Source organism: Ixodes scapularis, unplaced genomic scaffold (genome assembly GCF_016920785.2).
Source record: "Ixodes scapularis isolate PalLabHiFi unplaced genomic scaffold, ASM1692078v2 PGA_scaffold5__190_contigs__length_132052651, whole genome shotgun sequence".
NCBI lineage: Eukaryota > Metazoa > Arthropoda > Arachnida > Ixodida > Ixodidae > Ixodes > Ixodes scapularis.
The window spans coordinates 5,976,603-5,992,249 of record NW_024609880.1 but is presented as its reverse complement, the minus strand read 5'-3'; the positions used below and the strand labels follow the sequence as shown (position 1 = coordinate 5,992,249).

The following is a 15,647-nucleotide window of genomic DNA, read 5'->3' as shown; positions in this document are numbered from 1 at the left end:
GTGCCCTCATGTGGCCGTATTTATGCACAATGGTTACGTCGAATTTTTGCAGTCGAAGGCTCCAGCGGGCGAGGCGTCCTGACGGATCCTTGTGGTTGGCGAGCCAGCAGAGGGCGTGGTGGTCTGTGAACACGCAGAACGGGATCCCTTACAAGTACGGACGGAATTTGATTATCGCCCAGACAACTGCAAGACATTCCTTGTCGGTCGTTGAATAACTTTGTTCTGCCTTGGACAGCGCCCGGTTTGCGTAAGCGATTACTCTCTCTGCTCCTTCTTGTCGCTGACCGAATACTGCACCGCGACCAGTATTGCTGGCGTCCGTGTGGATTTCTCTCTCCGCAGACTGATCAAAATGCCCGACGATAGGGGGCGGCTGAAGCCTTCGCTTGAGTTCGTCGAACGCTTGTCCTTGCTCCTTTCCCCACTGGAACTGCACGTCGTCCTTCGTCAGATACGTCAGCGGTGCAGAAATTTGTGCAAAGTCACGAACGAAACGTCTGTAGTAGGCGTACAGCCCAAGGAACCTTCGGACGACCTTCTTGTCTGATGGTTTCGGGAATTCGGCGACAGCGGACGTCTTTGCAGGATCAGGGCTTACACCCTGAGCGCTCACAACGTGTCCTAAGAATTTCAGCTCACCATAGGCGAACCGACACTTGGAAAGCTTGAGTGTCAGCCCAGCAGTCTTGATAGTCCGTAGCACGGATCGCAGTCGTCTCAGGTGCTCGTCGAATTCGCTTGCGAACACCACAACGTCGTCGAGGTGCACGAGACAGCTTTGCCATTTCAAGCCGGAAAGGACGGTGTCCATAAAGCGCCCTTCTACGTCACAGCGCGTTTTTGTGCGCGTTCAGAAGAAGTTGAAATTATCCAACTTTTTTGTGCGCGCCCGGAAGGGGCGAAGAAGCGGCGCGACGTCACGAAATACGTCACATCCGGGGCGCGCACGACCTACAGGCGCAAAAAGAAGCGTTGGTTTGGGTCGCGCTTAACGCGCTGGAAGTTTGCCGGCGCTGTGCACAGTCCAAACGGCACTACTTTAAATTCACACAGTCCCTCCGGCGTGACGAAGGCCGTCCTCTCGCGGTCTCGTTTGTCGACCTCGATCTGCCAATACCCGATCTTTAAGTCCATCGACGAAAAGTAACGGGTGTGGTGCAGCCAATCCAGGATGTTGTCAATGTGGGGCAGTGGATAGACGTCCTTTTTTGTTACTGCGTTCAGCCGGAGATAGTCTACCCAGCACCTCCACCAAAATGTCACGGATGACAATTGATGAGGCGATAGTAACTGGAGAAACTAAACATTTAATGAGGCGAACTTGTACCCAAAAATAAAAAGGGAACAGAAGAAAACAGAGCGTCTCGGGCGTCGAAGTCGGCGTGACAGCAGAGTCGAACGCTGAGGCGAAACTGACTGCGGCTTGCAACCCGGAGCCTTTTTTGTACACGCGTATGCTTCTGGAACATTCGGCGTAGAAGGTTCGGAGAACATTCTAACCTCGAATGAGTAAGACGATTCTCGAATTTACCAGAACATCACAGCGTCAACAAAAATGCGTAGACGCGGCCAGGAAACGAACCCTGGCCTTCTGCGTGGAAGACAAGCGCGATAACCGTTATGCCACGGGCGCGCTGCCTACCTGGTCAGCTGCGCCCGCGGCAATATGGTCTCCCGCGATGACTCGAGCCCGTCCACTGATCCCAATAACAATTGCTGGATCGCGCTTCCCGCTCCCGCAAGTGAAGCCACCGGACGGCCATCTTGCTCATAGACGATTTCCGGTTTTGCCAGGGCGGATCCAGAACCCAGTTTTGGGGGGCGCGCGGGGGGGGGGGGGGGGGGGGGCGGCGCCCCCCACCCCCTCTCCCCTTGGATTCGTCCCTGAGTTTTGCTAGCGTTTCGTTTTTTTTTTTTTTTCCAGCGTGATGTAGACACGTTTTCTACTCGTTCGTCGTCATTCAACGAAGAAGTTTTTTAAGAATCTGTGTAACCGCCAACTTGCCGCTGTGAACACTTGGAAATTTTTGCGAAAGCGCAGTGCAGCAGGAAAAGCCACAACTCGTCGAAAGCAAGTTTCGCCGGTCTCGCGGCGGGATCATGGCTCGCCGAAATACTGCGTCTCTGTGCCTTCGCAAGCTTTGATACCGATCAAGAATCGACGCCATGTCGATGTGTATTGCGAGTGCAATGTGTGTGAAGCCGTATCTAAAGGTACAACTCGACGAAGGCAAGTGTCGCCGGTCTCGCGGCGTGATCAAAGCTTCCTTGGCACGCCGAGTGCTGCATATTTGTGCCTTCGCACGCTTGGATACCGACCAAGAATTGACGCCGCACCGATGTTCAGAATGTGTGTCGATCGTAGATGTCTTTAGGTCATACATACATATATATATATATATATATATATATATATATATATATATATATATATATATATACGGGGTGTCACAAAAAAAATTTACACGGTATTTTTTGCCGCGAAAATAAACTAGGCATCGCCGAACGCCCATTTTCCGCCCAAAGGTAGCGCTAAAGGTCGCTACCAGTTGCCAAAGTTTCAGCCCGATCCGATAGCTTATTCAAAAGTTATAAGTGACTTTCTGAAAAGTTCAATGGGAAAATGGCGGCCGACGGAGTTTTTGAATACATGGGGCTCCATGGGGGCTCCAGAAACCTAAAACGAGCAAACTTTCGAATAACTTTTGAATAAAACGTGTCTATAGCCTGCTGAAGCGAAAAATAGAGACTCTAACCAAAAATTTAATAAACATTTACCCGACGTTTCGGGACCAGTTCGGTCCCTTGCTCACGGGTGAGTGACGAAAAGAAAAGAACACAGTGTCGTCTAAGTGCACATACGGATGTAGGGGGCTTTGCTCACGTCGCGCAGTCCCGAGACAGCTGCTGGGCAGGGAGCCCGAAGAACGATTCACGTTCCCCTTTGTGCGCTGGATAAACCAGGACTCAACGAAGAGCCGCTTTCGGCAAACCTGCTGGCAAACCGCAGCAAAAGGCTAGCAAAACCGCAAATCGTCTCCGAGCAAGATGGCCGTCCGGTGGCTTTACCGAACCTGCAGCGAACAAGCGGGGAAGCGCGATCCAGCAATTCTCACTGAGATCAGTGGGCCCGTCGGACACGTCGGTTTCCTGTGCGAACTGTTTTGCGCATAGAGTTGTTACAATGCGCGCTAGAAGTTTAACTGGCGCCAGTGTCTATGCGACGTCCGTGACGCAAATTGAAGTAGACAGCAACCAGTCTTCTTTGGCGGTGCTCCTGTGCATTCCTATGGAAAAACGCGCGTGCATTTTGCATAAAGTTATTACAATAAACGCTAGAGGCTCAGCTGGCGCTATAGTCGGTTGGGTAGCGGAAAATGCCCCTCAAAGGGAATCATATATCCCTCCGCCATCTCCGTATCCAAGCCACGAGAGGGAGATTAGAGTTTTCCCCCTCCGATGGAAACAAATACGACTTTCGGGGACTGGCTTCCCCCTCCGATGGATATAAAGGCTGCTTTCAGGGGCTCGGTTCCCCCTACGATGAATACAAAGGTCGCTTTCTTAAAAAGTGGGATCGGAGACAAGTGGGAATCCATTGAAGCGGTACAAGGAGCGTTTCCAGTGAACTCTTCTTTCGACTGCGGAGAGATTTGAAACGGGCGCATCACGCTTGTGGGAGGAGCTTCTCCTACCTTCTTGACTTGTAACCGACTATAGTGTCTGCGGGACTTCCGGTTGTAAATTGAAGCAGACAGCATGCAGTCTACATTTCCAGCCTCCCTGTGTATTCCTGTGGGAAAACGCGCGTGAATTTTGTCTCTTCGCCGGAAAATAACGTGAATAACTTTTGTCATTTCGGTTGTACCGGATAGTATCTAACTTTATTGGTATTGTGAAAGTGTAACTGCTTTAGTTACAGCATTTTTATTTACCACTGATTGATGTTAAACTTCCGCTCTAAAATATCAGGCCCAAACCTCTGTTTCAAGGAAGGTATGTGAAAAAAAGCGACGATTCTAAGCAAATTAACGATCGAAAGGAATGTAGAGTATGTTCAAGGTTTGCTAGCATTTCGATTATGCTTATATATTGATGGTACTGTCATTGGTACTGTCATTGGATGAAAATGACCCGTCGTGCATCTTTACGATCGGTTAAAGAAGCATTCGATCGCAAAAAATAAAGCACGTGAGCTATGAAAGGTGCGTCTTTTTATTATTTCCTATGTCTGGCAGTTTTTATCGAGCACCTGCTCTCTGGCTCCCCCTGTTTGAAAATATTTGGAGCGTGCGAGTGATGATTTGAACCAAGAACAAGCATCTTCGCAGATATTAATAAGCAGAAAGAATAAAGCAGTACTTATTTATTGCATATCTGACTATATTACGTGGCTTTCAATTTATTTTGACCGTCTGCGTGCACAAGGTGTTACTTATCCAGTGTAACTGCGTAGTTCTTGCCGTCTCTCTTGGTTTTCCATATGTCCTTCGTTCATTTGGCACGTACATCCCCCATGCTGGAAATTGTCGACGCCGTGTTCGCGCTAGCAGTGTCCGACAGTGCACATAAATACACGTACGAAGCGGTTTTAACACCGTTTTTCATGCCACGAATTTCAAATAAAAATGCTGTAACTGACCAATTATTTCGTCTGCGTGACTGAGAAATGTTCCAATGTGCCTAGTACGTACACATTATTCGTGATATTTGCTTCTATAATCGAGCGGAAAGAGAAAATGCACTCGCTTTTTCCCATAGATATATGCATTACCGGAAGTCAATTTCTGACTGCTTGTTGTCTGCTTCAAAATGCAACAGCACACTAGAGCTACCTGAGCTTCTAGCGTTTATCGCTTTGGTTGTTTCGGTCGCTTCGAATAGTATGTACCTTGATTAACACTGTAAAAGTGTAATTGCTTTAGTTAGCGCATTTTTCTTTATCAGTGAGCGATGTTTGACTTCGCTACATTTCAGTCCCAAACGTGTGTTTGGGTCTTAAACGTGTGTTTGGCTTGAAAACAAGCGACGATTTGCAGCAAAATTACAATCGAAAGGAATATAGAAAATATTCAAAGCTCGCCAGCGTTCCGGGGACGCTTATATAGTGTTAATATGCTAGTCCTGTCACTATAGGAAAAGGACCCCTTCGTGCATGAGCGGATAAAAAATTTCAAAACGTAGAGAATAAAGTCTGTGGGCTATGAAAGTTGTCTCTTCCTATTGTTTTCTCTGCCGGGCAGCTTTTATCGGGCACTTGATCTCAAAGATTTCGAGCGTGCGGGTGATATTTTTAACGTAGAACAAACATCTTCGCTCAGAGCAGAAAGAACAAAGCGGTACTAACTTATTTAAAATCGCAATAGATTACGTGGCCTTCAATTTATTTCGATCGTGCAAATGCACGGGTAGTTACTGATCCAGTGTTACTGCGGAGCTCTTGCCGTCTCCCTTAATTTCCAGATGTCCTTCATTCGTTTGGCGCGTATATCCCTCATGCTAAAAAGCGCCGACGTCGTGTTCGCGCTAACAATGTCCGACTGTACACATAAATACACCTACGAAGCCGTTTTAGCACAGTTTCTAATGCGATTAATTTGAAAGAAAAAAGCCGTAACTGACCAATTATTTTTTTGTCCTGACTGAGAGATGTTCCAAGCTACCTTGTACGTACGAATTATTCGTGATATTTGCTCTTATAATCAAGCGCAGGGAGAAAATGCACTCACTTTTTCCCATAGAAATGCATTACCGGAAGTAAATTTTTGACTGGTTGCTGTCTGCTTCAATTTGCGTCAGCACACCAGCGCCACTTGAACCTCTAGCGTACATTATAATAACTCTACGGTTTTGCGGCCGCGTACAGTGTTGTCACTCCTACTGATTTATCAGTACATCTACTGATTTTCTCAGAATTCTGCTGATTTAGTGATAATGCCACAAATTATCTATTGATTTTTCTCCTTTTTTCCTACACGTGGTCCAAAACTACTACTATTTGCTCCAAGGCATGCCCACGAGACCCGCCGTGTACGAATTTAGGCGTACTTCGGCGGGTCTCCCGTGTGTGTGTGTGTGTGTGTGTGTGTGTGTGTGTGTGTGTGTGTGTGTGTGTGTGTGTGTGTGTGTGCGTGCGTGCGTGCGTGTGTGCGTGCGTGCGCGTGCGTGCGTGTGTGTGTGTGTGTGTGTGTGTGTGTGTGTGTGTGTGTGTGTGTGTGTGTGTGTGTGTGTGTGTGTGTGTGTGTGTGTGTGTGTGTGCGTGTGCCAGCGAGGTAGGTGTAGGCGCAAAGGTGACAACACAATGCAGGGGATAGTTAAACCAAACGCTCGTGGATTGATGCACAAGATGGGAAAAGGGGAGGAAGGCTTGTCAAATCTAGAGTCACTACAGAGCGACGGCACGGTCGGCCATCTGAGAGGGCACACCTCGCTTCGCACCTTTCATGCCGTGCCGTATCCATCGCGGTTTGAACAATTTTAACTGGCTTATAACTTCTGAAATAACGCCAAGTTTGCCACCACGATTTTTTTTCCGTGTTACTACCTTGCCTGAGGTCTATCTCAGCGCAAGTTTTCGACCAGTCAAAAAATCATTGGAGGGCCCTTTCCTTTAAAACACCTTGGAATATGGGGACTTCGAAAAAAAATTCCGGCAACAAAATTTACACTCAAAGAACAGGAATTGTGAAACTACTTTACTGAGCAGACCACTAAGCGATAAAGACTAAACAATTTCTGGTAATCCTGTAATAGTCGCGCGGCAGCTGACGTCCGGATATTGTAGGAAGACGTCTTGGGAAATCCGCTTTCCATACAGTTTCTACTTTTTTTCTCTGCTCCTTTTTTGTGGCATTTTTTTTACATGTGCTGTGCAAATAATCAATGCAATATCCGTACAACATACACAAGCTAATAGAAAGAAAAAAAAAAGACTACCGAAATTTAGAAATTTACTGAGTTTTTTTCTGATTTTTCAAGCTGAAATCTACTACTCTTTTCTGGGGAGCTGTGGCAACACTGGCCGCGTCTTGTGTGTCAACGGTGAGAGCGTCGCGGTTGGGTCCGCGACGGTCTCGTCGTCGTCGCTGGAACTGGTCGAATAGCGGGCTGAAGTCAAAAAGGGCCAGCTTCCTACATGTTTCCATAACAACCACTCTCGTCCCTACTGCGATCGGGCGATGCAGTACATAGACGTAATCGTTTCGAAACTGCTTGCTGAAAACCGCTGAAAGGAAACAACGAAGCAGAAGCTTGAGACGCCGACAGAGCCGAGTCTTCAACAAGAGCGTGCAAGAGAATAACGGTCGAGTTGCGCCGGCTCGTTCGCATCGCGCCACTAGGACAGACGTGAGCAGTGTACGCTTCAGTTCCTGTATGGGCTCCTGCCACCAACCCTTCAAACATGGCGGCCTTCCCGGACGAGCGGAGTCGATCCGGTCTCGCGACTAAATCGAATTTTTCTACGAAACTCGCGCGTTGTTTACGAAACTAATTGAGCGTAAATATATGTTACTATCCAATTGGGTTCTAGCGACGAAATGATCTCATCTTTTATTTTACCGTCTCCAAGCAGCCTTAAGAAAAAGAAAGGCAGGACGTTGTTTAAAGGGATACTACAACGAAATTTCGGCGCTCATTTTTTGGTCTATATGTGTTCAAAAAAGCACCATCAAATCGAACATACCAATATCTTGTTAAAAAAGTCACAGAAAGGAATTTTGAAACGAATTAAACGATTAGCAAAGAGCACCTGGTGGATGTCGCTAACGCCTCGCTTGTAATGCCCGTCTAGCAACCTTGGCAGCTAGTGACGGAGGTTGTCTCGCCTCCGGCCGCGACGAGAGAAGAGGGGCAGGAGGAACTCCCCTCTTCCCGAGAATGCATTTTGTGTGTCACAGAAGTCGCTATTGTCCCCCTACAAGATTATATAAGATTAACCCGTCACTCAAAATTCGTACAAAAGCAGCCGCTTCGGTGGCTGGAACGACTAGGCCATCCTCTCGACGTCAGCCTCGCCGTAGCTTTGCTCGTCTTGAGACGACCTACGTCACGATTGCGTTGGATGTCACGTGGTCTCCGATGGGCCTTCTCCGAGCGCTTGCCAGAGTGGGCCGTTTATAACGATAAATACAGCCACCAGGCTCAAACTACAAACGTGCGATTGTCATTTACGGATATTGCGGATAATATTCAACCTATTTTTGAACACGACGGGAATATTTCAAATTTCGTTGAAGTATCCCTTTAATCGTTCTACGGTGGCTACTGAGCGATGATAAGACGCTCAGGATTTGTCGCGCCCTGCGTTTCTGAAGTTTTCAGCGACTTTAAAACGTTTCAAGTTAGCTCATTACGTCGATGGTTGGTTCGCACACTTGCGTTTGCTTACGACCGTGTCCTTGTGATCTCTTACAATGAGAGAACGCACTGGCACGCTGGCGCCGTCTATGAGGTGGCCCTGGAACTGTATTTCACGAGAGCGTAGGTTTTGCAGTATTTGAGACATTGAATGTGTCTACTGTTAATTAGAAATCGTCGTTTAAAACATCGTAGAAATTATTTTTTTAAGCCAATAAAGAATGGATGATGAGCAAAATAAAGTAGGGAATATACGGAAATCACGAGCGTTTCACGGCTACCCGGTAGATGGCGCCAGTGAGCTTTTTAGTCGTAAGAGATCGCAAGAAGTTTTAACGCACTTCGGTCGTAAGCGGTCTAAAGCCTTGAGACGAATGCCTGATGCACACTTTGTATTTAAAGGACACCTCGGCGGTGGCCCGAAGCATGATGGGCTGTCACGACCGTACGTACGAGTTCCTGGTCCGGTACAGCGAAAACCTCAGGGAGACAGAGGAGAGCATTCGGTCCAACGTCCGCATGTTCATCGACGACGTGAGCGGCTGGGGCAACGAGATCGGCCTGGTCACCCGCGAACTGCGGACGGCGCTCTCTAGCGGCTCTCTCCCCCCATCGTCGGCCCGGCGTACCCAGAGTGCGGACACGCTGCCCTCCCCGACGCCCGCCTCCAGTGACGCGAACCCGCCCGGTCCCCGGCCTCCAGTCGGCGTCAAGGACCTCGAGGACCGGCTACGGCTGCTTGTGGCCAAGGACCGCGGCCACCACAAGCCACCGGGACACTACAATCCGGAGCAGGGCATTGACACGCCGTTCCGACCGCAAAGCTACGGCATGGACCGCGAGATGGAAGACACGGATGTCTACAACGCCACCAGGGATCCTAATTCCAGCAGCACTCGCGGGAGCGTCACTTTCCCGTCTCCGTGGTATCCCGATCGGCCGCCGAGGTTCGCGATGTCCGAAGATCGGGTGACGGATCCTAAGCTCATTCTCCTTGAGCGTCTAGGGAGACATCTGACACCGAAGGGTCCCTCGGGGCAGCCTACACCAGATGGTCCTCTGGGGCACCCGACACCTGAGGGACCCTTGGGCTACTCGACAGGTTCCTTGGGACACTTGACACCCGATGGTCCCGTGGCACAGCCGCCACCGGACGGTCCCTTGGGACAACTGACATGGGAGGCACAGAAGCCGGACGAAGCACGCGAGCAGCGACGAGAGGCGATCGAATTTAAGGGAGAGTCCACGGAGCAAGAGACGAAGATTCTGGGGGACTCCATCAGCCTCGGACAGCTGGTGGGCTTCACAGAGGACGGCAGCACTAGCGCGGCTTCGAGGAACAGCAACCTCGGCTTCACTCCCCAAGCAGATGGTGCGGAGACCCGGCAGGCGAGAAGAGAGCAGGAGTACGACACTTGGGGACCGTCGCAGAGTTCCGAAGGTGTTGGGAAGCGGACTCCGGATCAGCCACCGAAAGACGCGGAGAGCAACTAATGAGCAGGCCAAAATTCGGCAAGTCTAGGGCATTTAAACGACCTGCAATGCTATTCATCAGAACAGAACTAAGATTGAGAGCGCGCAGTGATGCAAGTAGCCGGATATCGGAACTGAAACGCCTCGTGGATGTGGTGGGGTTGATGCCGGAATTCGCGCGCTGGTCTCGTAAATCTTCACTTTACGCGGTACAAATCGTATGTTTCCAAAATAGTTCTTTTTCTCTTTTTTTTAAGTCCGGCTTGTTTATCAGCGTCCGCCTTTTCTACACAAATTCAAATATTAATAAATATTACATTCCAGCTTCAATAAGGGCGTCAATAAGCCGAGGAGCAAGTGTAGACATTGACGAACCCTAAGATCGCGCGACAGCTTGCAGAGATTATATGTTTGCGGCAAAAGCTTGATCTGCTGGTTAGTAAATTGTTTACAAATATATTTGAGGTTTCTAACCAAAGCTTCGAATAATGCATTTCAAAGTGTTGGACAAGCAGGGCTGAGACGAGCCGCTGCACTCATCTCTTAATGGTCAACGTCCTTTGAAGAGCGCCGTTTAATATCGTGCATAAACGGTCATGATAAAAAAGAAGTGCAAAAAAAAAAATCTAACAACAACAACAGGTGGAAGAGTGTTTGGCAGAGGATGAGGGAGAGGAGGAAGGGGGAATGCCTAACGCCCCTCTATCGACCCACACACTGTTTACAAACAATCCCGCGTCTGCCCACACCACGGGTGGGCACTGCGCATGCGCACAGACCAGATTCGCGCGAGGCGAAGCATCTACGCATGCGCAGTGCCGACCACAGCGCCGCCGCAATGGCATGACGTCAGAGAGTGGTTGTTTTATCGTGGGTAGCGCCATTTTGAATAACGTAGCGCCATCTAGTGAGCGCCAGGTCATTCCGCAGTCATTCTGAGTGGTTAAAACGTTAGCCAAAGTGCTCTTCGGGGGCTTCGGGTTGCCGCTCTCGCGTTGAGTGTGACAATTGTGGGGCTCCAAAGTGCTGGGTATCCTACTTAGGGCGCGTTTTGTGTTCTTGTGCGCCGCAGATGGCGTTTTTTAGCTCATTTGGGAATGTTTCTTTGCCCCTCATTATGGCGTCGGCCAGTGCGGCGATGCCGAGAAGAACGGCAGTGAACATGTCACCGATAGAAATCGGAGGTGAGTACCCAGAATATTGTATCAGTTTACAGCGGTTGAATTTACCTTCGTTTTTTTTTTTTTTTTTTCGTTCTAGATGCAGTACACGGAGAATATGTTTTGTGTCGTTCACATCAATGAAATATAATGTAAAAGAGGATGCGCGAAATGAGAGCATTGCGGGAAGAGACCGAAGGCAGCTCCTTCCGGCTAGCAGATGTTTATAAAATATTTACTTGAGGATCCCGTGACGATCAGTGAGTCCTTTGTCTAGAACTCAAAATAGCGAAGTCGAGATGGGCCCATTACCGGAGCGAGAGGATCAATGATTCAATGGTTCGAAATCGATGCGTGAGCATGTCTCAGCATTATAAATTTACGTTTTCTTTTCAGTACGTTATGCACTAATTGAAAAAAAGGAAGAACCCAGCTCGGGTTGGTAACTTGTAACGGTCAACACACTTTCATGGCTTTCCGATCGCGATTAAAGAAATCCGATAGAACTAGCTTTTCAACAATTTGTAGCCACACCCGGCGGCGAAAATGAGCCTTCTAAACGTTGCAAATTATAAAATCGAGTCAATGTCGTCATTGCAAGATATCAGCATCGACATAAATTAAGTTACAAAAAGTTGTACGCTCAAACAGCGATTCTCACAATAAATTTGCACTGAACGGTAAGTTCGCTGCGCGCTCTATCCAAGAAATGTTCCGAGCACACTCGAGAGGATGGCGTCCGGGAAGTCTTTTCTGCTTGTGTACGGACGCAACCGACCCACTGCCATCGCAGGTTTTGGTCGTTCGGAAAGCGATGGAGTATGAAGACATTGCAGCCGCATTAGCCGCATAACCCCGTATTGTTGGAGCCGACGCAGATGTTGTCGTAGCAACCCGTACGTCGCGAGCCGTTGCAATCTCACTCGGACGAAAAGCAAGTGTGTGAACGTACCGCACTACCGGAACCTTTGAAGCATGCTTTCGCTCCCCGGCCCTGCCCACAGTTGCGTCAGAGACTGTTTGACTGCGTTGCGGCTGCGAGAACCAGGACATCCCTGCTTATGTCGCGTGCCAAACTACTACTTGAATTGGATTCCACGCTTCATACGAAGCACGGACGTGCCGGCGACTCGTTTTCGTTTCTCGACGGAACGCAGTCAAACGCAACTACGCGTAGGAGGATTAAACTTCATAAAATACTGCGCTTTCGGTTGTTATTCGTGTAGCCTATAGGAAGTATTTACTAGATGCCATATTTGTGGGTGCTGTTTAAAGCGCATGCTCAGAACGAGCTCACATCAATAGGCTGCTAAGACCGGCACTCTCGATGGTGCGGGATGCACGTTGCAAAATAACTGGAAGCTGGCCATCAGCACGCGCTCAGAATTCGCGCACACAGCTATGGCTGCCAGTGAATACCAAAAAACGCGCTATCCAAGATGATGATGCCGACGTGGCTGGTGTGACTCTCGCGCCCTCTATCAGCTGGAAATTTTCTGCCAGTCTTGGACTGCGAAGACCCGCTCAGCGCGATTCTCGACCTACGTATTTGCGGTTTTGCATTCGACGTTTTCAAGCCCCTCTTGAAAGTTTCCACTTATTTTTTTTTATGCCAGCTGCTTACCCTTTCTGTGTTATCTTCCATTGTGAGAAATAAGGCTGGTAAGTGCCTGCCGCTCAAGCTTTTCTGCTGGACATTCACGGGAAACGAAGAGGGTGAAGGACGAGGAATATAATCCCTGGAGAAAGGGAACAAGAGGGACAAAGGACAAACACAAATCTCCAAACACAGCTAGGACGTCGAACGGCCCTCGACGCGATTTTGAGAATATTGCTCTCCAACCTCCCAGAGATAATCCGCGTAGAATCCTCAGTCATCTTTAAAAATAGTTGTCCGGGTTGGGGTTGGAAACGGGTCAGTTGCGTTCGTTCCTTTGTCTGGGTGCTGTTGTGAAAAAAGGAAGCTCTCCCCAAAACGAAGTCCTCTTGGATTCCGTCCGATCGTCAAGATGTGACTGTCGTCGACTGTGAATGTGTTATTTGAGATGTTTGTTAAATAAATTCTTTTTCAGATAACGCTGCATTGTGCGGTACGTACAATATATTGTTCGAATGTTAACACTCGCTAAATTGTGTGTCTGTGTCCTGTCCATCGGTAAACACGTTATTTGTGAGCGTGAAAAATGCATGCCTTTCGGCTATCTTCTGTTGCAATTTATTTTCGACAGCTAAGCGCTCTGTCGTTTGACATGGGGCGAATCGCGCGGCGCCAACAAAACTTATCGCAAAAAAAACAAAAACAAAAAAAAAACGAACTATACATTTTAGTCGCATTCGTTCTGTCGCGCGCGTACCTAACAAAAAAAGTTTATAGGTTTTTATTGCTTTTTTTTTTTTTTTCAAATGTGGTACAATGCTTTCTCAATGACCTCGGGAAAATAGATGCACCATAAAACACAGAATACAGCGGGGAAAGACGAGAATTTAAACGCCAGCAGTGTTTGAAACTGCGCCTATCGAAATCACAGTCCACTCGGTTAGGGTTAACAGGGACGCCGGTGAGAGTCTAGCCCAGGGGTGGCCAAGCTGCGGCTCGCGAGCCGCATGCGGCTTTTCGCGCGTTAAAGTGCGGCTCGCGGCTACCTCCCCTACCCACCCCCCCCCCCACACACACACACACACTCACACTAACACATTTCTCTCCTGGTCACACCAGCACTTCCCCAAAAAGAGAAATGGAACGCGTTTTAAATCGAAAGACAGGTTGCTGTTTCTTAGTCTTGTGCTACTGCTACCTTACGTACAGTTGTACAGCTTCTGACTCGGATAGATTGAAAGTAGTTCGAGTTTTGGTTATTGCTCTGGACAAAAGTTTGCCCCCCCCCCCCCCCCCCCCCCGCGGCTCTTGGAAGTTTAGTGGTTTTGTTTGCGGCTCTTATGCCTGGTCAGCCTGTCCACCCCTGGTCTAGCCTCAAACCCAGTGAATGGGCTCGAAAGCGGTTTGCTACCCCTGGGGTTGAGTGTTTCTTGGAAAAGTGTATAGACCTTTTTCGCAAGGGCGCCGCCATCTTGAATTGTCGTCACTCCCAGTATGGGCGAAAACATTGTTTTGCCGTCGCCACGCCAATAGAAGGCATTTAGGACATAAACGTAACCGTCACACATTCTCGTTTTGCCTCCCCTCTATTTTTTACCATTTGCAGGTTGAAACGTTCTGATATTTGTTCGTCGCCCATACCGGGCGGCGGAGAAAAGCTCACCGGAGAAAAGCTCACCGGAGATAAGCTCACCGGAGATAAGCCCACCGGAGATAAGCTCACCGGAGATAAGCTCACCGCAAAACCGGCATATGCGGAGAAAAGCTCACCGGCCTTTGATCGGATGCGGAGAAAAACTCGCCGATTTTCTTTTTTAACTTAGAGTATTCTGTGTCAAACGTGTCAATTTAACACAATTCGCATTCGTCACTTCATTAAAAATTTATCCTCGTTTTGTAATATTCTTGAAGTTAATTGGGCATGATTACTAATTCCTCAGAAATTAGTAATCTCCCATTCTGTATATTATTGAAGCCGCAAGTATAAAATCAGAACATTGTACACCAGTAAAATATACAACAATTTATATACAGCTGAAAGTGCGCCGTCGGTAGCTCTGTCAGATAAAGAGGTTTGTTCTTTTCGAGCTAATATGAGTAGCGATGTGTGAACCGTTTCAGCTCCAAATATTGTGTAGTGCCTAATAGATAAGTAGGTGTTTGCTGATGTAATCAATGTCGGCTACGCTGTTTTCTTTCTGTTAATTTCACGAACAAATCTTTAGTTACGTGAACAGCTTCGTCCTGTCGTGTTTGTTGTCTTCACTCTGTCGTCGTCGTCGTTTGAGCGGTTTTCAACATGTATAACGTTTACCAACTCGCCGAATTCGCTATATTACAGAAGACTAATTCTTATATAGGTCACGAGAAACAACGTGCCAGTGTGCAGCTCTGAAGGTCATGGGTGGCTCGCCGTAGAAGGGCACTATCACACGAAGGAAACGTGTGAAAACACCAGCACGAACGGCTAGAAAGCGTGCATGTCCGTGGAAGAAAGAAGCCTCGATATCCTATTGACTGTTTTATCCAGTTTTCAAAGGTTAACAAAAGCTTCAAAGACAACTTCAGGCACCGCGTTGTTGCGCATGCACTTTCGTATTTTAGGCATTTAGAATTTTGATTTTTTAGGTTTAAGGCAGGCATTATTATGTTTCCGAACGTTTTCTTGTTCTTCAAGCTCATTAAGTTTTCAGTTCGGCTTTCGTTGCCTACAGACTAAGCCACAGAAAACGCTCACCTGCAATTAATAAATTGGAGGCAATATACACAATAAGCTCTACAAATTTTACAAATAAGACACTTTCTTTTCTACAAAGCTGATGAATTTTAATGATAATAAATTGATATATGTTACGCATTACCCAACAGCCTCCATATAAAATGAAGAAGAAAAAAATTGGTGAGCTTTTCTTCGCATACGCTCTATGGCCGGTGAGCTTTTCTGAGCATCCGCCGGTTTTGCGGTGAGCTTATCTCCGGTGAGCTTTTCTCCGGTGAGCTTTTCTCCGGGATTCGCCCATACCGGATATGCCTACTTGACGGTCGGGGGAGAGAGT

The 15,647-nt window shown here is 48.0% G+C and overlaps 1 protein-coding gene across 1 annotated transcript; it reads left to right on the top strand.

Moving 5' to 3' along the window:
* Nucleotides 1-8,766: 8,766 nt before the first annotated feature.
* On the top strand, nt 8,767-9,855 carry LOC8040942 (collagen alpha-2(V) chain-like). The gene has a single exon (XM_002399794.5). The coding sequence runs from the start codon at nt 8,788-8,790 to the stop codon at nt 9,853-9,855; it is 1,068 nt and encodes a 355-aa protein (XP_002399837.5). The 5' UTR covers nt 8,767-8,787.
* The last annotated feature ends 5,792 nt before the right edge of the window (nt 9,856-15,647 follow it).